The following is a 22359-nucleotide window of genomic DNA, read 5'->3' as shown; positions in this document are numbered from 1 at the left end:
TCCCTTCCCAGGGAACCTTCTTGCCTTCATTAGCTCAACATTGGCTTTTATTGCCAATATACCACATCCTGCAAGGATGCCTATGATCTCTCTTAAAATTTATCTTTCTGGACATTTCATGAAGCCTTGCAGTGATCCTCAAGAGTAGTTCTGAAACCGTCCCCATGGGGTTAACAAGAATTACATGCTGGGTTCTGGACAGAAATATGGCTGTAGCTCATTAATAATCAGGCTGCACTTTGGCTCACTTCCTTGTTGCTAAATGTCACGTAACACCAGATACTGACCATTTGCACCCCCATTCTTCCTATAGACAGGAGCTCTGACATTAGAATCATAACACTTTTAAGGATAGCTTAAGATGTTTTTCGGGTCCCCCAAATCCAGCAACCAGTTTGAAGACCCCCCACAGAGGAATGGGATGGATCGGCATGCGAATACAGCCTAGCCTTATTATCTCCCTGTCCCATGACTTCACTCTGCAAGTTCCAACCAATCAACGACCTCTACACTTTGGGCACCCCAAAAATCTTAAAAAGCCTAACCTCAAATTCCTTGGGGAGATGGATTGAGGTTCCCTCCCATCTCCTCATTTGGTGACCCTACGATTAAACCTCTTCTCTGCTGCAACCTGGTGTCTCAGCATATCAACTTGCTGCATACACTGGGTGATGGACCTACTATAGTTACAGTTTGGGTCCCTCTACCCCATAGAAGAATCATCTGGGGAGCCCATTAATGATGCAGATTCCTCAAGTGAACTGTGAACCTAAAGAATCAAGACTCTGGGGATGCTCTTGGGATGATTCTTATGCATACTAAAGTGAGACACACTGTCACCCTGCCTTCCCAAAACAAACAAAAAAAAAACAACTGTGGAAATAGAAACTTTTTCTCCTCTACTACCAAAATCAACACAGAACACTTCATAACTAGATATATGGGGATTTTTCCACATGCATGAAGCAGTTCTCCAGCAAACACCAACTGGGTGTCCTATCATTCAATTCATTTCTACCTCCTCCCACCTTGGTTCAATGTCAGAATAGCTCACAGAACTCAGGGAAGCACTATACTTACATTTACTGGTTTATTATAAAGGATATTGTAAGTGACACAGATGAGATGCCTGAGCATTCATGCCCTCTCAGCATGCCACTCTCCCAGCATAACCATGAGTTTAGTTACCTGGAATTCCAATCTTGTTCAAGAGTTTTCATAAAGCCTAATTTGCAGCCTGTCCTCCCCCACCCTTCCTGGAAATGGGTGGGTGGGAAGGAAAGTTCCAGTCCTCTAATCCCCTGATCACTTAACCTTTCAGGTGACTGGTCACCCTCTGAGGTTATCTAGGTGCCCCACCCTAAACCACTCATTAGCATAAATTCAGGTGTCATCAATGAGGGCTCATTATGAAAACCAGATACTCCAATCACTCAGGAAATTCCTATGGTTTTAGAAGCTCTGTGACAAGAATGGGACAAAGATCAAATATATTTCTTTCTATACCATACTAATGCTTTCTAATTTTCCTTTTACCTGGCTGGCATTTTTTTTTCTTGTTTGAGATGGAGTCTCCTTCTGTGGCCCAGGCTGGAGTGCAGTGGTGCGATCTCAGCTCACTGCAACCTCCACCTCCTGGGTTCAAGTGATTCTCCTGCCACGGCCTCCCAAGTAGCTGGGATTACAGGAGTGTACCACCACACCCAGTTAATTTTTATACTTTTGGTAGAGACAGGGATTCACCATGTTGGCCAGCCTGGTCTCAAACTCCTGACCTCAGGCCATCCACCCACCTCGGCCTCCCAAAGTGCTGGGATTACAGGTGTGAGCCACCATGCCTGGCCCCTGGCTGGCATTTCCATGGATAGCCCCTCTTCCTCTCCCCAGTGCTGTCATTGTTTTTCATTACACACTCTCCCTGGATCATCTCATCAACTCCTGTGATCTCAATCAGCAACATAAGCCAATCATTCCTAAATTTCCTAGAATTCTCCCTAGTCCAAGTCTCATATTTCCAACTGCCTTTTTGGTAACTACACTTGAATATATATAGTTGTATTAAACGCACACAATTTCTTGCCTATACTACTATCAGAGGTGTTTGAAGTAGAGCAACTCCATCTTCAACAGGGGCTGGGTAAAATGAGGATGAGACCTATTGGGCTGCATTCCCAGGAGATTAGGCATTTTAAGTCACAGAATGAGATAGGAGGTTGGCACAATATACACGTCACAAAGACTTTGCTGATAAAAGAAGTGGCCAAATCCCACCAAAACCAAGAAGGCGATGAAAGTGACCTCTGGTCGTCCTCACTGCTCATTGTAATATATATATGATATGTATATGATATATACAGTTTAGATGCCATGGCAACATCCAGAATGGATGGATATATGGACTAAAAAGGGGAGGTATCAGGTGGGCATGGTGGCTCAAGACCAGGCTGGCCAACATGGTGAAATCCCATCTCTACAAATAATACAAAGATTAGCTGGGTGTGGTGGTGCACTCCTGTAATCCCAGCTACTATAGGGAGGCTGAGGCAGGAGAATCGCTTGAAGCTGGGAGGCAAAGGTTGCAGTGAGCCAAGATCATGCCATTGCGCTGCAGCCTGGGTGACAAGAGCGAAATTCTGTCTCCCAAAAAAAGAAAAAGTGGGATACAGGTACCAACCTTCAGTTCTGGGAATTGCCTACCCCTTACCTGGAAAACTCATGAGTAATCCACCCTTTCTTTGGCTTACAATGAAGAAATAACCATAAAAATAGCAAAGCAGCAGTTCGGAACTGATCTGCCTATGCAGCAGCCATTCTTTGTTCCTTTATTTTCTGAATAAGCTTGCTTTCACTTTATGGACCCACCAGGAATTCTTTCTTGCGCAAGGTCCAAGAACCCTCTCTTGGGGTTAGGATCGGGGCCCCTTTCTGGTAACATTACTACAACTGCCTCCTACCCCTGTTCTCATTCAATTCATTCTCCCCATTATATCTAAGGTTATACTTGTAACATCCAATCCTCTCATGACTATTTTCCAAAATAAACAAACGCAGAACACCTTACCATGATATATTAATACAAGGTCTTTTACAATCTGGCTTTTGCTTACAAAGTCTCTTCTTTTGCTATTGTTTCATTAACACCTTAAATTCAACTACTTGAGTTCTCCAGACACACCGTGGTCTCCCTACCCCTTTCTATTTACGGCTTTCTGCAAGAAATGAGCTTTTGGACCTTTTTCACATCCAAAGCTATACCTATTTCTCATTCTCAGTAGGACAGTTGAGTCATCACCTTCCCAGGAGGCTCTTCCTTCCTACTCCACCCTAATCTGAAGAAGGATCTTTTTAAATGGAGCTGTCTCATGCCAGACTCTGGGTAAGGCCCTGAGAATATGGTCAAGTGGGAGAAGCAGAAAATAAAAACATAAAATAAGAGCTTTGTGGAAAGTGTTGAAAGACATTAACAGGGTGCTTTAACAAAAAATAACTAAGAAGGAATAATTTAGATAAGAGTGGTCAGAGAAGGTGTCCGAGGTAGTTAACATTTAGGATGAAATATGAAGAGTGAGAAGGCACTAGACATAGATAGAACAAGGAAACGAGAGTCGTAGGCAAAGGGAATTGCAAGGGCAAAAGCCCTACGATGGGAAATAGCTTAGAAGGCCTACGAAGTTAGTTTAGTAAATAAATGCCTCTGTTGGTACACAGCACATGATAGCTGAATAACCAGTTATGGAGCTAGTCATTTGTCTTTGCATATAAGCTGTGGCAGAGATCACCCTATCACTCTGGATTGTTATACCAATGTACGCCTCCTACTCTCCCTCTAGGAATGATGGAGTTGAAAATTTTAGAAGATGTACCTGATCACTGCCCTTTTCTCCCCGCCATAATCCTTACAACCTGTGAACCAGATAATTGTCAACCTTAAGAAAGACACTAAAGAAAATCACCTCTACATTAGCCAGGCACAGTGGCTCATGCCTGTAATCCCAGCACTTTAGGAGGTCAAGGTGGGTGGATTGCCTGGGCTCAGGAGTTCGAGACCAGCCTGGGCAACATGGTGAAACCCCATCTCTACTAAAATACAAAAAAAAAAAAAAAAAATTAGCCGGGTGTGGCAGCATGCGCCTGTAGTCCCAGCTACTAGGGAGGCTGAGGCAGGAGAATTGCTTGAACTCGGGAGGCGGAGGTTGCAGTGAGCCGAGATGGTGCCACTGCACTCCAACCTGGCAACAGAGTGAGACTCCGTCTCAAAAAAAAAAAAAAAAATTAGGCTGGATGCGGTGGCTCACGCCTGTAATTACAACACTTTGGGAGGCCAAGGCGGGTGGATCACCTGAGGTCAGGAGTTCAAGACTAGCCTGGCCAACATGGTGAAACTCCATCTCTACTAAAAATACAAAAATTAGCCAGGTATGGTGGCACACGCCTATAATTCCAGCTACCAGGGAGGCTCAGGCAGGAGAATTGCTTGAACCCGGGATGTGGAGGTTGCAGCGAGCCGAGATTGTGCCACTGCACTCCAGCGTGGGCGACAGAGTGATACTCCCTCTCGAGAAAAAAAAAAAAAAAAAAAAAAAAAAAGCTGAGTTTACTTGGGAATCAAAAATAAAGATTATAATCTGGAATGCATGGAATGGCACACCAGTGCATTCAGTGAGGGTAAGAGGAGTTTTTATTAGCAAAAAGAGATTTACATAAGCTGCCTAGAAACAAGAGTTATTTGGTTCCAGAGGTTCAACGCCAGTTATTGTCAATACATTGGTGGAGATGCCATTACTGGGCAAGAACTCTCCTGAAAAACATTTTATCTGAATTAAGGCAGTCCTAAAGTATGTTTACTGATAAGTCTTATCAAAGCAGGAGATTTGAAAGAATTTCTAGAAAGTCCTTGGAAATAGTTACCTCAGACAAGCGCCTCTTTCCTTCTAGGCCTGTCTAGGTATGACAAAAGTGATTTCATCCTAGCTTCTTTAACTTTCACATAATCAAGTAAACTTAAAAGAGTAAAACACAAAGTATGCTTATCATTTATCTATATTTCCATTCTTAAAACTAAGAGCCAATTCTTAGAGATGAGAATCATTAAAAGGTAAAAATACGATTGACTTTCATAAAGCTTCATTTTATACCAGGAGGTAAAATGCACAAATTCTTTAACATGCTAACTAACAGCTTTAACGTTCAACACAGGCAGAAACTTGTGGGGCTGGGGGAGGATAGGAGAAATATTACTTGTTGAAACATCAGACACAAAGCTGATTCCTGGAAACTAATCTTAGAAGTAATAATAAATAATTACCTGCCAAAAAATGCCACCTTCATGTGTCTCCGAGATAGCACCTCACCAATGATGGAAAGCTTGTCTTTATATCCCTGCATTTCTACCAGATGATCTTCAGTGGCTATTCGATCAAGTTCTGGATTCTTATATGTTGCTGCAAAATTGAAATGGCATTAGAAAAGTGATATAAATGAATATTAAGTTGGTTATATAATGGAATACCTAAGATTGTATGTATTTTGGCTTTATGTTAACATGCCACCCACAGCATCTGAATGTTTGGTAAAAGGTGCATACTCCGTGGCAATGGGTCACAAGAATCCCGCCCAAAAGAATTTCAAGAATATTAAAAGTTGCAAGGGCACAGTCAAAAGTTGGAGACTTCTAGGTCTCAAACCTACAAGCTACCCTTGAGACAAGACTACATTTCTAAAGAGAGAAACTAGAACCTAACACTGACCTATTATTGTTCCAACCTGACTGAATGGATCTTCAGATCTTGAGCCCAGAAGGGGGAGCCACATACTGAGAAAAAAATGAGGTTTGAATAGGAGCCCCTCAGAAATTAAGATATGGTTCAAGGTCTCCAAGCTAGGAAAGACCTTGCTACTTTACCACGTTCTATCTGCTTCCCCCAGGGATGAGGTGAAACAGCTCACTTAACACAAAGACAGAGAAGGAAGAGAATTACACGTTGTATCCCGTCTACAGCCATACCACCCTGAATGCACTCTATCTCATCAGACTGTAGCCCACTCTCACTCTCATCAGGTTTAGGGTTTAACCGCACATCCCAGCCCTCACCTCTCCTCCATGGCTGGAGGTAGTTGAAAAAGCCTGGGTTTGGAAAATAGAAAAATCTTTCAGTTTTGTTTATAACTCAGGAATAGGAGATAACTTGATGTTTACATTCTTATCACCTCTTTTTGAAGGTAAAGACATGAAGATTCATGTGGGCGTGGGGGCTCACGCCTATAATCCTAGCACTTTGGGAGGCCAAAGTGGGCAGATCACTTGAGGTCAGGAGTTCGTGACCAGCCTGGACAATATGGTAAAACACCATCTCTACTAAAAATATAAAAATTAGCTGGAAATCACTTGAATCCGGAGGCAGAGTTTGCAGTGAGCTGAGATGGTGCCACTGCACTCCAACCTGGGTGACAGAGTGAGACATCGTCTCAAAAATACAAAAACAAAAACAAAAAGATTCATCTGGCTATCTGAATGACCCTAATTAAAGACAAACACTGCCACTGAAAACTTCTCCAGTGCACATCCAATTCAGCTTCTCATATCTCACCATACTTTTCTGTGCAATTTGCTGAATAATGGACAGACTGGTTTAAGTATCATTACGTTTATTTTTGCTTTTCATTTTATTTTTGCTCTTGTATGTTTTTCCTGATGTATTTGCTTTGTCTCCTTTTTGCAACATTTTTAGAGGTTCTAAAACCTGTAAGACTGAATTCAGATTCTAAAGCTGCCATTTCACTAGTGCCTAGCATGATGCATGATCTATAACACGCACAATACACATTTAACTTCATTTTCACTTCCTATTAATTTTTTTAGAAAAAAATATTTTTAAAAAGTCAACTGTGCCAGCTCAAATTATTTCCTAATTGGAAACAAAGATTCTATACTACTATTTTTTTTTTTTTCTCATTCAGCATTGAATTGTGTCAAGTCTGGTGATAGGAATACAATGAGTCCCAGGCTCCTGCCCTAAAGGAGCTCAAAATCTGGTAAGAGACGGTTGGGAGACACATGAAAAAAAAAGTTTGATTCCCAATCTACCAAAGGTTTCCCCACTGTCGCTGGAAAAATTTACAGAACCCCTCCCTTTCCATTGTATAGTTGAGAGGTACATAATCTTTTTTTTTTTTTTTTTTTTGAGATGGAGTCTCACTCTGTCACCCAGGCTGGAGTGCAGTGCGCGACTTCGGTTCACTGCAACCTCTGCCTCCCGGGTTCAAGCGATTCTCCCTCCTCGAGCCTCCTGAGTAGCTAGGATTACAGGCGTCCACCACCATGCCCAGCTAATTTTTGTATTTTTAAGTACAGACAGGGTTTCACCATGTTGATCAGGCTGGTCTTGAACTTCTAACCTCAGGTAATCTGCCCATCTTGGACTCCCAAAGTGCTGGGATTACAGGTGTGAGTCAGGGCGCCTGGCCGAGAGGTACATAAGAACCAGAAAAAAATTTCAACAGTTATCTCCAAAGAAGTATTCCCGGCTGGGTGTGGTGGCTCACGCCTGTAATCGCAGCACTTTGGGAGGCCAAGAGGGGTGGCATGGGGTCAGGAGTCCGAGAACAGCCTGACCAATATGGTGAAACCCTGTCTCTACTAAAAATACAAAAATTAGCTAGGCATGGTGGCACGTGCACTGTAGTCCCATTTACTTGGGAGGCTGAGGCAGAAGAATCGCTTGAACCCAGGAAGTGGAGGCTGCAGTGAGCCGAGAACACGCCACTGCACTCCAGCCTGGGCAACAAGACAAGACTCCGTCTCAAAAAAAAAAAAAAAAAAGTATTCCCTAGTAAGACATTCCTCATCACCTTTAACAGTTATAACTCCGTCTCAAAAAAAAAAAAAAAAAAAAGAAGTATTCCCTAGTAAGACATTCCTCATCACCTTTAACAGTTATGAAACTCCTTTTTCCCCCTTTCCACTGCAACTCAGCCTCATTCGAGAGAATGAGATATGTCTGAGGTCTTGGCTTAACTGCTAAGTTGGGGAGGAGACAAGTATAATGGTTAAATGTGGACTGCCTGATTTTTTGTCTGGGCACTTATTAGCTGTGTGATCTTGGGCAAACTGTTTAACTTTTCTTTGACTTGGTTTCTTCATCTTTAAAATGAAAGATGGTGGTGATGAAAGTTAAATGAACTATTAATATAGCTATTTCTCATCACCTAGTGGTGATGAAAATTAAATGAGCTATTAATATACTAAAGTTCTTAGTTGTTATTAATACCATTTAACTTTCCCCTTCTGGAGGGTAGAAAGGGGTTTTATTCATTATGGTACTTCTCATAGTATACAGTACAATGCCCTATACATGTGTTCAATAACTAACGTTGAAAGAATAAGCACTTTTATATATTTTCAACAGTAATTAAGAACTTAAGAAGAACTAACCTTCAACAAAATGTGATCCTTCAGTAACAAACTCCAGTAACTGGTCAAAGATTGCAGTAATCGCCTTCTTAGCCAGCACAAAGTGCTTCAGTGGAGAAACAGGTTCTGCCATTATGCTACTAGAGGGAGATAAAGTTAGAAAAGCACAAACTAAAGTTGATGATAGACATGCAAACTGATGACACACCAGTGACAGTCATCAACTTCCCAATGAAATAAATTATGCGGCAAAATGTTTTCAGGTAATTCTTTTTTGGGAGTGTCCTAGTCAGACAATTAGAGATGACTTTTGAATGATATTTCACGAAAATAAGTTAAATCTATTAGCCAAAATCTTGGTTGCAATTTCTACTCAATTTCCCTTTGGTGAAGACGAAACTAATTGTGACTAAGTTTGTCACTGCATGTGACTCTAAAGTACATCAGGGAACAGGGTTAGTGAGACGAAGCCAGGTTCACAAACAATAACGAAGTTACTAAGTTTCTCAACCTGAAGCTCTAGGTGAGTAGGGGTGGATATGCAGAGTGAGGAAATAAAATTCTAAGATCACAATGTGAGGCTGACATTTAGAAAGACGGAGTTCATCACTACAAATGAGGAGGTAAGGCTTCAAGAGGGCATTAACGCTTCCAGCCAAAGTACCAGAAACTTCAAGGAATATAAGTTTAAGAAAGCATAGGTGGTTTCTCAAGAAAAAGACACCAAAGACAAATAATCACGCTCTAATCCTGGTGTGTACATGGAAAGGAACAGTGGCCATAAAGAAGGCGGATTCTTCCAGAGAGTCAAGAAATGACCGCGCGAAGGAGCTGCGTGGGAAAAGTCGGGTGTGGGTAACGCCCCGGTCCCGCCGGTGTGAACACCTGCCTTAGAAAAGGCCTCCCACCTTCCCACACCGGGCGCAGGAGTCAGGGCCAGAGTCCCCCCCCACCCGCCCCCCGCCCCCGGCGCACGACCGTCCAGGTCCGGATCCCCCACTCCCACCCCGGAGCACGGCCTCGTGGGCTCCGTGGGCTCGACTCGGCCGCCAGCCCCGTTCGCCCCACAGTAGGCTCTCTCCTTTCCCACAGGACCGCGGCGGGCGGCGCCTCGTCACAGAACGCTGCGTGCACGACTCCCGCGCCCAGTCCCCAGTAGCTCGAAGGTCACTCCGAGCGTCGCAAACGTGCTAGCTGTCGAGGCAGCCGGCACTCACAGTTTCCGCTCCAACTATCACCGGGCAACAGCAACCGGGCCACAGATCCCAAACTGCCTCATCTTCCCGAGAAGTTAAAGGCTGAGAGGAGGCAGGGGGAGTGGCAAAGGGCGGTCACTTCCGGCCTCTTGCCTCCTCTGCTCTGTTTGGCTCCGTGGCCGGAAGCGCATCTATGCCAGGCGCCATTTTCCTTAAGGGCAGAAGGCAAGGTTTGTTGTGGGCAGAGACTGCTACAAGGAGAGTGGTTTTACGTTCCCCCTTCCAACTTCTTCCCCTCCCTTCTCCCCTCAAAGTGTCCAAGTCTCTGCCCAGCCTAGGCTGAGCTAGCTTCCAATGATGGTGGTAGCTGACGCCTGTAATCCCAGCACTTTGGGATACCAAAGGGGTGGGATATCTCTTAAGCCCAGAAGTTCGAGACCAGCCCGGCTAACATAGAGAGGCGCCCCCCGCCCCCGACCCACTTCCTTCTCCCCGTCTCTACAAAATAAAAAAATTAAAAATTAAAAAAAATTTAAAAACCTAGCAAGGCGTGGTGGCACACACCTGTGGTCCCAGCTACTTCGGAGGCTGAGGTGGGGGGATTGTTTGGGCCCGGGGCTGCAGCGAACTGTGATTTATCGTGCCACTGCACTCCAGCCTGGGCAAGAGAGCGAGACATTGTCTCCAAATAAATAAATAAAAAGACAAAAGAAAAGAAATCCAGATCGTATTACTTTCCGAGCTTAAAAAGCTTTCCAGGCCGGGCGGGGTCGCTCACGCCTGTAATCTCAGCACTTTGGGAGGCCGAGGCGGGCGGATCACAAGGTCAGGAGATCAGGAGCATCCTGGCTAACACGGTGAAAGCCCGTCTCTACTAAAAATACAAAAAGTAGCCGGGCGTGGTGGCGGGCGCCTGTAGTTCCAGCTACTCAGGAGCCTGAGGCAGAGAATTGCTTGAACCCGGGAGGCGGAGGTTACAGTGAGCCAAGATCGCGCCACTGCACTCCAGCCTGGGCGACAGAGCCAGACTCCATCTCAGACAAAAAAAAAAAAAAGCTTTCCAACAGACAGGGGAATTGCAAATAAAGACAGTCACGCAGAGCCGGCTGTGTGGGAGACTGGAGTTTTGTTATTACTGAAATCAGTCTCCCCGAGCAGCATTGGGGAGCAGAATTTTTAAGGACAATTTGGTGGGTTGGGGGAGGCCACTGAGCCAGGAGTGCTGATTGGTCAGGGATGAAATCACAGGGAGTGGAAGCTGTCTTTCTGCAGGAGTCAGTTCCTGGGTTGGGGGACACTAGATCAGATGAGCCAGTTTAATGGGTCTGGGTCGTGCCAGCTGATCCATCAGTTCTGAGCGTAGGTAGTCTCAAAGGGAAATTTTACTCCATTTTGTTTGAATTTTAAAAATCATGATGGTATCCTTTTATTAGTTCTGTACTTAATAATTATATTTAATATAATTACTGTATTTTAAAGCAAGAGTGACATATTACAGGCTATAAATTATAGCACAGTAATTAAATGTTTAATATAGTAATAAGAAATTTAATCCATTGCTTTTGTATGTGTGTGTGGAACACATATATTACCAAAAAGCCAGGAGAGTAAACACAAAGAAGGAAAAGAATTAAAATATAAAGGCTAAAACCAACATAGATATTAACAAAAACTAACGTTATTTGAAAGAAATTATCAATTTGATGTGTCACTGCCAAATCTGTTCAAGAACATAAAAAATGAGAGAAGACACAAATTAAGGGGAGAATAACCATAGATATGTAATATAAATGCCAACAAATTGAAAAGCTTAGATGAAGTATAAAATCTGGGAAAACATCAAATACCAAAATTAGACCGAGAAAAAATAGAAAACTCGAATAGGCTAAGTTTCCCACATATTCAAAAATAGCCAGGTCTAGATGATTTTAGGGTTAACTTTCTATTACGTGTTTAACGAAAAGATTAATCTTGCCGGGCGCGATGGCTCACGCCTTTAATCCCAGCAGTTTGGGAGGCCGAGGCGTGTGGATCATGAGGTCAGGAGTTCGAGACCAGCCTGTCCAATATGGTGAAACTTCGTCTCTAATAAAAAATACAAAAATTAGCCAGGCGTGGTGGCAGGTGCCTGTAGTCCCAGCTACTCCAGAGGCTGAGGCGGGAGAATCACTTGAATCCGGGAGGCAGAGGTTTCAGTGAGCCAACATCACGCTACTGCACTCCAGCCTGGGTGACAGAGTGAGACTCAGTCTCCAGAAAAAAAAAAAAAAAAAAAAAAAATCACACTTACGGACTACAGAGGCAAACATAGGGAATATTAGCAACCTGAGGCCAACGTTGTATTAAATTTTTTTTTATCTAAGTAGGGTTTTCCTAGGAATACAGAAATCATCAAACAGAAATCAATATAATCCATAATACTGACAGACCAAAGGAGGAAACCCACATTTATCTCAATACATGCAGAAGAAGTAATTGCTAAAGTTTAATACATATTTATAATAAGTCCTAATATTTATTTAATATTTATTTGCTATAAGCAAAGCTCTAATATTTATTATTTTTTTAATTATCAACCGTTTCTCTTTATTTCCCTTGTTCTCTGCCTATACTTACCCAACTCTTAATATTTAAAGCATGTTGTTACTATAAAGTATGTGATACTCTTGGAGGAACAAACAATGGAATGTAATTGTGTAAGACACAGATTTACAAGCTAATTATGTCCATGGGGAGTTGGTATATGATAAAATTGGTATTATTAATCACTGGGTAAGATAAATTATTTTATCGCATTGGAGAAATTGGTTCAGTTTAATTAACAAAAATAAAGTTTGAATCATATATATATACAAATTCAGATGGGTATAAGACCTAAACATGAAAAGTAAAACCAGAAAACTAGGAAAAAACGTAGGAAAATAATTTGGGGACATTTTAGTTGGAGAGAATTTTGTAAAATTAACAGGCAGGAGGTACAATGTAAAGGGAAAATGTGATGAATCTATTACATTAAATTTAAGGATTTCTGTTCAACAAAAGACATCCATAACAGACACATAGGAAATCTATTTTTTGCAGTATATATTGCCAACAAAAATCAATAGTTAAAAATAAAGAACTTCGGAAAATAGAGCAGAAAACCCAACAGAAAAGCAGACAAAGGATAGGGAGAAGCAGTTCACAAAATGAAAGTTAAAATGACTAATAAGCATATTAAATAGTCTCAACCTTGTTAGTAATCAGATTATGCAAATTTAAACAATAATAATGTGCTATTTTATACCCTTAAGATTTACAGGAAATTTAAATGTTGTATGATATTGTTGATAAGCCTGTGAGGAAACATGATCTTGCTGATGGGAGTATAAACTTTAGTCATTCTGCATATATTTTGGAAGTACTGAATCACAAGTATATAAAAAACTTACAAGAACGTGTATGGTAGGTAGCATTATACAAAAGGCAAATACTTAGATACATGAAAGTCAATTTGATATTTAACTGAATTGTAGTTCAGAAAGGTGACAGTTTCCTGCATTACATGGTAAATCTCTTTGAGGTCAAGAACCATAGTTTATCTTTGTATTCCTGAGCACTTGGCTTGATAGTAGATATTCCATAGCTGTTGGTTAAATAGAAGCATAGTAAAATAGTCTTTTTGTTTTGTTTGGCTTGGTTTTGTTTTTTTGAGTAGTCCCGCTTAGTTGCCCAGGCTGGAGTGCAATGGCACGATCTCGGCTCACTGCAACTTCCACCTCCCGGATTCAAGCGATTCTCCTGCCTCAGCCTCCCGAGTAGCTGGGATTACAGGCATCCGCCACCATGCTTGGCTAATTTTTCTATTTCTGTAGAGACAGGGTTTCACCATGTTGGCCAGGCTGGTCTCAAACTCCTGACCTCAGGTGATCCACCCGCCTCAGCCTCCCAAAGTGTTGGAATTACGGGCGGGCGTGAGCCACCGCGCCCAGCCCGTAAAAATAGAAGTTTTTTTTTTTTTTTTTTTTTTTTTTTTTGAGACGGAGTCTCGCTCTGTCGCCCAGGCTGGAGTGCAGTGGCGCAATCTCGGCTCACTGCAAGCTCCGCCTCCCGGGTTCACGCCATTCTCCTGCCTCAGCCTCTCCGAGTAGCTGGGACTATAGGCGCCCGCCACCACGCCCGGCTAATTTTTTGTATTTTTAGTAGAGACAGGGTTTCACCGTGGTCTCGATGTCCTGACCTCGTGATCCGCCCGCCTCGGCCTCCCAAAGTGCTGGGATTACAAGCGTGAGCCAACGTGCCCGGCCAAAAATAGAAGTTTTTAAGGTTAAAAAAAAAAAAAAAAAGTTTTTAAGGAAGGGGGTGTCCAATCTTTTGGCTTCCCTGGGCCACATTGGAAGAAATATTGTCTTGGGTCACACATAAAATACACTAACAATAGCTGATGAGCATGAAAACAAAACAAAACAAAAAATTGCAAATAAATCTCATAACATTTCAATAAAGTTTACAAATTTGTGTTGGGCCGTGGGTTGGACAAGCTTGTTTTAAGGAGTTGCAGAACCCATGGACTATTTAAGAAAAACTTAGTAACATTACATCTACTGTTCATGGTCATAGTCACACAATTTATTGCTACTGAACAGGGATTACAAATCAGAGTCATATGCTTTTGTCCTTTATTTTTTAATATGTTATTTTCTCTAAGTGTTTGGTATGACATTCCATAAAAAACACAGGGCACATTTTAACTTTAAGGAAAATTATTTGAAGAGTGGTTGGGAGTTTGTCATGTTTATTCTACCTTAAAAAGCATTTGACTAATGATATTAGAAGATCATTTTTCTGAAGTATAAACCAGTTTTGTCTAGAATTCTGTATTCTCCAATTTCAGTCATTCATGTGTCACCTACCCAACTTTTTCCATATCCATGTATGACTATTATTATTTACTTCATATTTTTCACCAATTTGCTTTTCTTAAAAAGTTAATTTTGTCCTAAGTAAAAATATTCATGAATCAAAGTGTTGTGCCAATTAAATTTTATACCACATAATTTACAACCATGAAAGTAAAAACTACATACCATATACAATTATTGTTGTTATTATTATTAGAGACAGGGTCTCACTCTGTCTGCCCAGGCTGAAGTGCAGTGGCATGATCCATAATAGCTCACTGCAGCCTTGAACTCCTGAGCTCAAGCAATCCTCTCACCTCAGCCTCCCAAGTAGGTGGGACTACAGGCACACACCACCATACCTGGCTTATTTAAAAAAAAATTTTTTTTGAGACAGAGACTCGCTCTTTCGCCCAGGCTGGACTGCAGTGGCGCTATCTCGGCTCACTGCAAGCTCCGCCTCCCGGGTTCAGGTTCACACCATTCTCCTGCCTCAGCCTCCCAAGTAGCTGGGACTACAGGCGACCGCCACCATGCCTGGCTATTTTTTTTTTTTTTTTGGTATTTTTAGTAGAGATGGGGTTTCACCATGTTAGTCAGGATGGTCTTGATCTCCTGATCTCATGATCTGCCCGCCTTGGCCTCCCTGCTGGGATTACAGGCATTAAGCCACCGCGCCCAGCCTATTTTAAATTTTTGTATAGGTGGGATCTCACTATGTCGCCCAGGCTGGCCTCAGGTGATCCTCCTGCCTTGGCCTCCCAAAGAGCTGAGATTACAGGAGTAAGCCTGTGGTGACACCCAGACACAATTATTTTTACATGTTTTTCACTTTGAATCTAGACTATATCTCTAAGGTTCATCCCAGATCTAATATTGTGTCATTCTAGGTTAGGTCCTTCTTCGGCATCTTAGTTGCTCACTAACAATGGATGAATGCCATAAGGAATTTAACCAGAATATTGTAACCATAAAGAAGTTATTAAGATCTGTGCCATAATGTTCTGCTTAAAATCTAAAATAGACACATTCAAAATTTACAAATTCAGCACAAACTGATGCCAGGCAGGTATATATAAAATATTTACAGGGTATACAAGCAAGTGATGTGGGATATGGCATGAAGGGAATAACTTATTTTAAGAGTTTGGAGAACAGATGGAAGGAAGAATCAAAACAAATCTACTCTATCTTAGTCAATATAGGCTACTATAACAATGTACCATAGACTGAGTGGCCTATAAACAACAGAAATTTCTCACAGTTCTGGAGGCCGGAAGTCTGAGATCAAGGTGCCAGTGTGGTTAGGTTCTGGTGAGGCTCTCTTCCAGGTTGCAGACTGCTGACTTCTCATTCTATCCTCACATGGAAAACAGGTGAGCGCTCTCTGGGATCCCTTTTATAACGGCACTAATCCCATTCATGAGGGCTCCACTTTTATGACCTAATCATATACCAAAGGCCCCATCTTCTGATACCATCACATTGGGGATTAGGATTTGAACATACGAATTTTGAGGGGGACACGTTTAGTTCATGGCAACTTACCTTGTTAGTTGGGAAAACTTTAATCTTTTGAAACTTTCTGAAAACCCAAATAAGATGAACTGTAAAGATAACAGTAATCAGCCATAGAATATAATTTCAGAAATAATGTATTTAAAAAAAGATGAATAAGGCCGGGAGTGGAGGCTCATGACTGTAATCCCAGCACTTTGGTAGGCTAAGGCAGGTGGATTGCTTGAGCCCAGGAGTCTGAGGTCTGCCTGGGCCTCTCTTATAAAAGAAAAACAGAAAAAGACAAATAATGCCATTCTGGACATTACCACAAATGAACAGGGTAGGCAGGAAACATGGGAATTCCGTATTCTCAAATTTCAGCCAACCAAAATCCAGAACAGCATGGTGAATAGCCTTAAAAAGAAAAAAAAAAATTACCCACCAGAAATTACATTTGCTGAATATGATTCCAATTTCTGATTTCAGCTTTACTTTGAAGAGTAAAGGTGAGGCCAGGCGCAGTGGCTCACGCTTGTAATCCCAGCACTTTGGGAGGCCGAGGCGGGCGGATCACGAGGTCAGGAGATCGAGACCACGGTGAAACCCCGTCTCTACTAAAAAAATACAAAAAATTAGCCGGGCGTGGTGGCGGGCGCCTGTAGTCCCAGCTACTCGGAGAGGCTGAGGCAGGAGAATGGCGTGGACCCGGGAGGCGGAGCTTGCAGTGAGCCGAGGTTGCGCCACTGCACTCCAGCCTGGGCGACAGAGCGAGACTCGGTCTCAAAAAAAAATAAAAATAAAAATAAAAATAAGAAAGAAATGAAGAGTAAAGGTGAAAATATCAATGATTCAACTGCAGTATTTTTCAGTAGTGGATACACTCTCTGGACAAGATATTTAAAACTAAAAAACTTTTGAGTTTTCATTCAAAATATGTACTATTCATTACATTTTCGGAATGTAATTCATTCAGCTCAATATTTCTAGCAAGGCGAGAAAAGATGTCAGGTTAGAGTCATTTGCCTATTTAAAAACAAACAACAAAGAACACACTTTTAAATGTTCTGTTAATTTCTTTTAAAACTCTCTAAATAATCACCCTTCATAAAGTATGGGAATAAGATTAGTAGATACTTTAATATTCTTTTCTAGCAATGTAAGAAAATCTCTTTTTTTTTTTGAGACGGAGTCTCGCTCTGTCGCCCAGGCTGGAGTGCAGTGGCGCAATCTCGGCTCACTGCAAGCTCCGCCTCCCGGGTTCACGCCATTCTCCTGCCTCAGCCTCTCCGAGTAGCTGGGACTACAGGCGCCTGCCACCACCCCCAGCTAATTTTTTTGTATTTTTAGTAGAGACGGGGTTTCACCGTGGTCTCGATCTCCTGACCTCGTGATCCGCCCGCCTTGGCCTCCCAAAGTGCTGGGATTACAAGCGTGAGCCACTGCGCCCGGCCGAAAATTTCTTTTTAGAATGAATAAATTACTCTTCACAAATTTATTTTGGGTTCAGATAGTTACCACTTTAACACCAAAGTTACTAAGGAGAAATAAGGAATTGGTGGTGACTGATGCTTTAGTATGGAAATTCGTTATCCAGAAAATTATTTTTCAAATCACTAGTACAAAGTAAATTCCTAACAACTCTAATAGTCTTAAAATCTTAGTTTTTAAACTTACAAATTGGACATATAAGTTTATATAAACAGGTAAACTATATGTGAAAACTTTTAGCTTTGCAAATTTGTTTTAAATCATGAATGTACACATTTCTTAGATGTGAATGTTCTTAAAAGATTAATTTATGGAAAGCCAAATTAACATAAGGAGTATATGTAATCCCATAAACTCAGTGCCATAATAAAAATTCTCTTGTGACTCTATCTTTAGGTATCAGTACTGATGACTAAAAGATAACTTTTAACTGAGGTTAAAAGTTACAGGCAAGGGAATATATATCCCAAAATTTCTGTTTTATTTATTAGGATGAAACTGTTAATTGTACGGTATACCTGATTAACCAGATTGGTTTCTCCACTGGGTTTACCAGTTGATCTTAACTATTTATTTTCACTTAAATTCTTTTTTCTGTTGTTGTTTTTGAGATGGAGTCTCACTCTGTCACCCAGGCTGGAGCACAGTGATGTGATCTCGGCTCACTGCAAACTCTGCCTCCTGGGTTCAAGCAATTCTCTGCCTCAGCCTCCCGAGTAGCTGGGATTACAGGTGCCCGCCACCATGGCCAGCTAATTTTTGTATTTTTAGTAGAGACAGGGTTTCACCATCTTGGCCAGGCTGGTCTTGAACTTCTGACCTCATGATCCACCCACCTTGGACTCCCAAAGTGCTGAGATTACAGGTGTGAGCCACCACGTGCATCCAGCCTCACTTAAATTCTTAATGAATATTGATGTTTTGGTAAGCCAATCTACTTCCCAAGAAGATTGTGGCCATTTGATTTTTATTAGCTCTTTCAAATTTATATAACATATGTTTTTGTGTTTTTCTTTTGGACAGAGTTTCACTCTTGTCGCCCAGGAAATGGTGCAATCTTGGCTCACTGCAACCTCTGCCTCCCGGGTTCAAGCAGTTCTCCTGTCTCAGCCTCCCGAGTAGCTGAGATTACAGGTGCCAACCACCACACCTGGCTAACAACCCACTAGATCTGTATAAGTCTATCCTGTAGTCCTTTCGGCCATTTGATAGAAATTGACCAGAGGGTCAGAAACTGGGAATCAGAGTCTCCAAGTTCTTGCTCACCCCGTGACCTTGGAGAGATGTTTGTCTTTTTAAGAATCTGTTTCCTCATCTGGAAACCAATGGAAATTTTGTTGTTGTTGTTTTTTATTTTTAGTAGAGAAGGGGTTTCACCATGTTGGCCAGGCTGGTCTCGAACTCCTGACCTCAGATGATCCGTCCGCCTTAACCTCCCAAAGTGCTGGGATTACAGGTGTGAGTCATTGCACCTGGCCAACATTTGGCCTTTTTAGGCATTAAAATTCCATTAGAAAATTAACACAGCAGCTTGGAAAATATACTAAGTCTCTTGTAAAAGGTAGTAAGACATACAAGTGGGACAAGCACGGTGGCTCATGCCTGTAATCCCAGCACTTTGGGAGGCCGAGGTGGGCGGATCACAAGGTCAGGAGATCGAGACCATCCTGGCTAACATGGTGAAATCCCATCTCTACTAAAAACACAAAAAATTAGCCAGGCGTGGTGGCAGGTGCCTGTAGTCCCAGCTACTCCGGAGGCTGAGGCAGGAGAATGGTGTGAACCCAGGAGGAGGAGCTTGCAGTGAGCGGAGATCGCGCCACTGCACTCCAGCCTGGGAGAAAGAGCAAGGCTCCGTCTCAAAAAAAAAAAAAAAAAAAGCAAAGTGGAAAAGTGCCAGGATTAAATAATTCAATGCTTTGTAAATCAGATTTAATAATTAGGAATAGTGCTAGTCTAGTTTTTAATAAACAAACAAAAGCCTGCAACAATTCAGCAAACAATAGATTATAGAAACTGTGAAATTGACAAATAATATACAATTCAGAGAAATGTAAGAAAGGTGATTTAAAATGGTAAAATTGGCAAATTTATAAGCAGGAAAAGAAGAGGCTTTTTAATGAACAACCATTTTCAATTTCTGGAATACAGGGAAATGTTTTGGAATTTCAAAATAACTCATTGTAAGATGAAGATTTAAAACAGCAAGAAAAACAATAATGACCTGTCACCACTGTTCACTGCTGTGAAGAATTCCACTGAAGTGTTAATAAACATCATCAGTTAGGTAATCTCAGACTTGAATTGTGGTGCAAGTCACAAGAATACAGTGAAAATGTCTGTCTCTGAAGTAAAACCAAACCAAACCAAACCAAACCAGGAGTGTTAATTTTTTTTAGGTAGGTTTGTTTTTCTGAAGTTCTTTTTTTTTTTTTTTTTTTTTGATACGGAGTCTCGCTCTGTCGCCCAGGCTGGAGTGCAGTGGCGCAATCTCGGCTCACTGCAAGCTCCGCCTCCCGGGTTCACGCCCTTCTCCTGCCTCAGCCTCTCCGAGTAGCTGGGACTACAGGCGCCCGCCACCACGCCTGGCTAATTTTTTTTTTTGTATTTTTAGTAGAGATGGGGTTTCACCGTGGTCTCCATCTCCTGACCTCGTGATCTGCCCGCCTCGGCCTCCCAAAGTGCTGGGATTACAAGCGTGAGCCACTGCGCCCGGCCTGAAGTTCTTTAAGTTAAAAATAAAGACTGACTGGGCGCGATGGCTCATGCCTGTAATCCCCAGCACTTTGGGAGGCCGAGGTGGGTGGATCACAAGGTCAGGAGTTCAAGACCAGTCTGGCGAAGATGGTGAAACCCCATCTCTACTAAAAATACAAAAATTAGCTGGGTGTGGTGGTGGGTGCCTGTAATCCCAGCTACTCGGGAGGCTAAGGCAGGAGAATTGCTTAAACCCAGGAGGCGGAGGTTGCAGCGAGCCAAGATCATGCCACTGCATTCCAGTCTGGGCAACAGAGTGAGGCTCCATCTCAAAAAATAAATAAATAAAGACCAACTACTTCAAGCAATTTATGGTCAATCATTGATTTGAAAATCGGGCCAAGGCAGCCGGGCGCGGTGGCTCAAGCCTGTAATCCCAGCACTTTGGGAGGCTGAGGCGGGCGGATCACGAGGTCAGGAGATTGAGACCATCCTGGCTAACACGGTGAAACCCCGTCTCTACTAAAAACACAAAAAATTAGCCGGGCGTGTTGGCGGGCGCCTGTATTCCCAGCTACTCGGGAGGCTGAGGCAGGAGAATGGCGTGAACCCAGGAGGTGGAGGTTGCGGTGAGCCGAGATCGCGCCACTGCACTCCAGCCTGGGGGACAGAGAGAGACTCCGTCTCAAAAAAAAAAAAAAAAAAAAAAAAAAGAAAATCGGGCCAAGGCAAAAACGTTTTGTGGGACAAACTGTCATTGGGATAGGTCCTTAAGCTGCAGATTCATCAAAAAGTACAAAATTATGCCGGGTGCAGTGGCTCACGCCTGTAATCCTAGCACTTTGGGAGGTCGAAGTGGGCAGATCACAAGAGGTCAGGAGTTCAAGACCAGCCTGGTCAACATGGTGAAACCCCGTCTCTACTAAAAACACAAAAATTAGCCGGGCATGGTGGCACATGCCTATAATCCCAGCTACTTGGGAGGCTAAGGCAGGAGAATTGCTTGAACCTGAGAGGTGGAGGTTGCCGTGAGCCAAGATCACGCCACTATACTCCAGCCTGGGCAACAGAGCAAGACTGTCTGGAAAAAAAAAAAAAAAGTACAAAATTATATGGTTCTGAAACTTGGATATATGTCTTTGAGTAGCTGCATTGCAATCTTTTCTTCTTTCTTTTTTTTTGAGACAGTCTCACTCTGTCACCCAGGCTGGAGTGTGGTAGCGTGATCTCGGCTCACTGCAAGCTCCACCTCCCGGGTTCACGCCATTCCCCTGCCTCAGTCTCCCGAGTAGCTGGGACTACAGGTGCCCGCCACCACGCCCAGCTAATTTTTTTTGTATTTTTAGTAGACACGGGGTTTCACTGTTAGCCAGGATGGTCTGGATCTCCTGACCTCGTGATCCGCCCGTCTCAGCCTCCCAAAGTGCTGGGATTACAGGCGTAAGCCACCACGCCCGGCCTGCAATCTTTTCAATTACTAACCCTTGATCAAAATGTAAAGCAGCAAATAGGTTAAAAGAAAACAAACAAACCAAGGCATTACTTAAGGTGTTTTTCCGAAAATCCAATTCCTGGAGCTAGATGTATAAAAAGCATAAAAACAAAATTATCAACAACTAGGTTAATTGTTAGGTGAAGTAGTCACAAAAAACATCCCAGGGACAAAAGTTAGGTTTATTTAACATGATGTAGTGGAAACATCACTAGACAGTAAACCAGATAACCTGGATCCCACTCGCATATGACATAACTGGTTATATGTACTTGGCCTCATAGCGATCTACGTTTCTATTTCTGCAAGAAACTTAGAAAACTGGAGGGTTTAGACCAGATGCTTTCTAAGGTTATCTTACAATTTAAACTGTTACAATTTTAAGTCTTCTGAGAAACATTTGTATCAGCCGTAACAGGAATGTTATAATTAGATGGAATGTGAGTTGCTAGGAACACAGGTATGCACATACAACAAAATAGTGGGGATAAAAATAATACCTTCTAAGAATACTTGCAGCCACCATTGTCCAGACTAAATTCCTGAAGTGGGAAAACCATTGGTCATAAATTGATCTTCCACTTATACCAGTAAACCTAAAAAATAAGTTAGCAGTGCTTGTTAAATTTAAGGGCAATGATACACATAATTCTATCTTCTTCATACTGCTATTGCAGACTCTGCTACTCAATTGTG

The 22359-nt window shown here is 42.3% G+C and overlaps 1 protein-coding gene across 1 annotated transcript in view; it reads right to left on the bottom strand.

The window, feature by feature from the left end:
- LOC100586660 (mitofusin-1) overlaps nt 1-9747 on the bottom strand; it is a 45912-nt gene extending 36165 nt beyond the window's left edge. Inside the window, exons 1-3 of the mRNA XM_030822849.1 lie at nt 9628-9747; nt 8432-8550; nt 5306-5441 (exon numbers count right to left, since the gene is read on the bottom strand). Coding sequence (XP_030678709.1) covers nt 5306-5441; nt 8432-8543 — 248 coding nt within the window. The 5' untranslated portion in view covers nt 8544-8550; nt 9628-9747. The remainder of the gene's footprint in view (nt 1-5305; nt 5442-8431; nt 8551-9627) is intronic.
- Between the last annotated feature and the right edge of the window lie 12612 nt (nt 9748-22359).

The sequence above is a fragment of the Nomascus leucogenys genome, chromosome 11 (assembly GCF_006542625.1).
Source record: "Nomascus leucogenys isolate Asia chromosome 11, Asia_NLE_v1, whole genome shotgun sequence".
Lineage (NCBI taxonomy): Eukaryota > Metazoa > Chordata > Mammalia > Primates > Hylobatidae > Nomascus > Nomascus leucogenys.
Note: the sequence above shows the minus strand (reverse complement) of the source record. Positions and strands in the feature narration are given on the sequence as shown.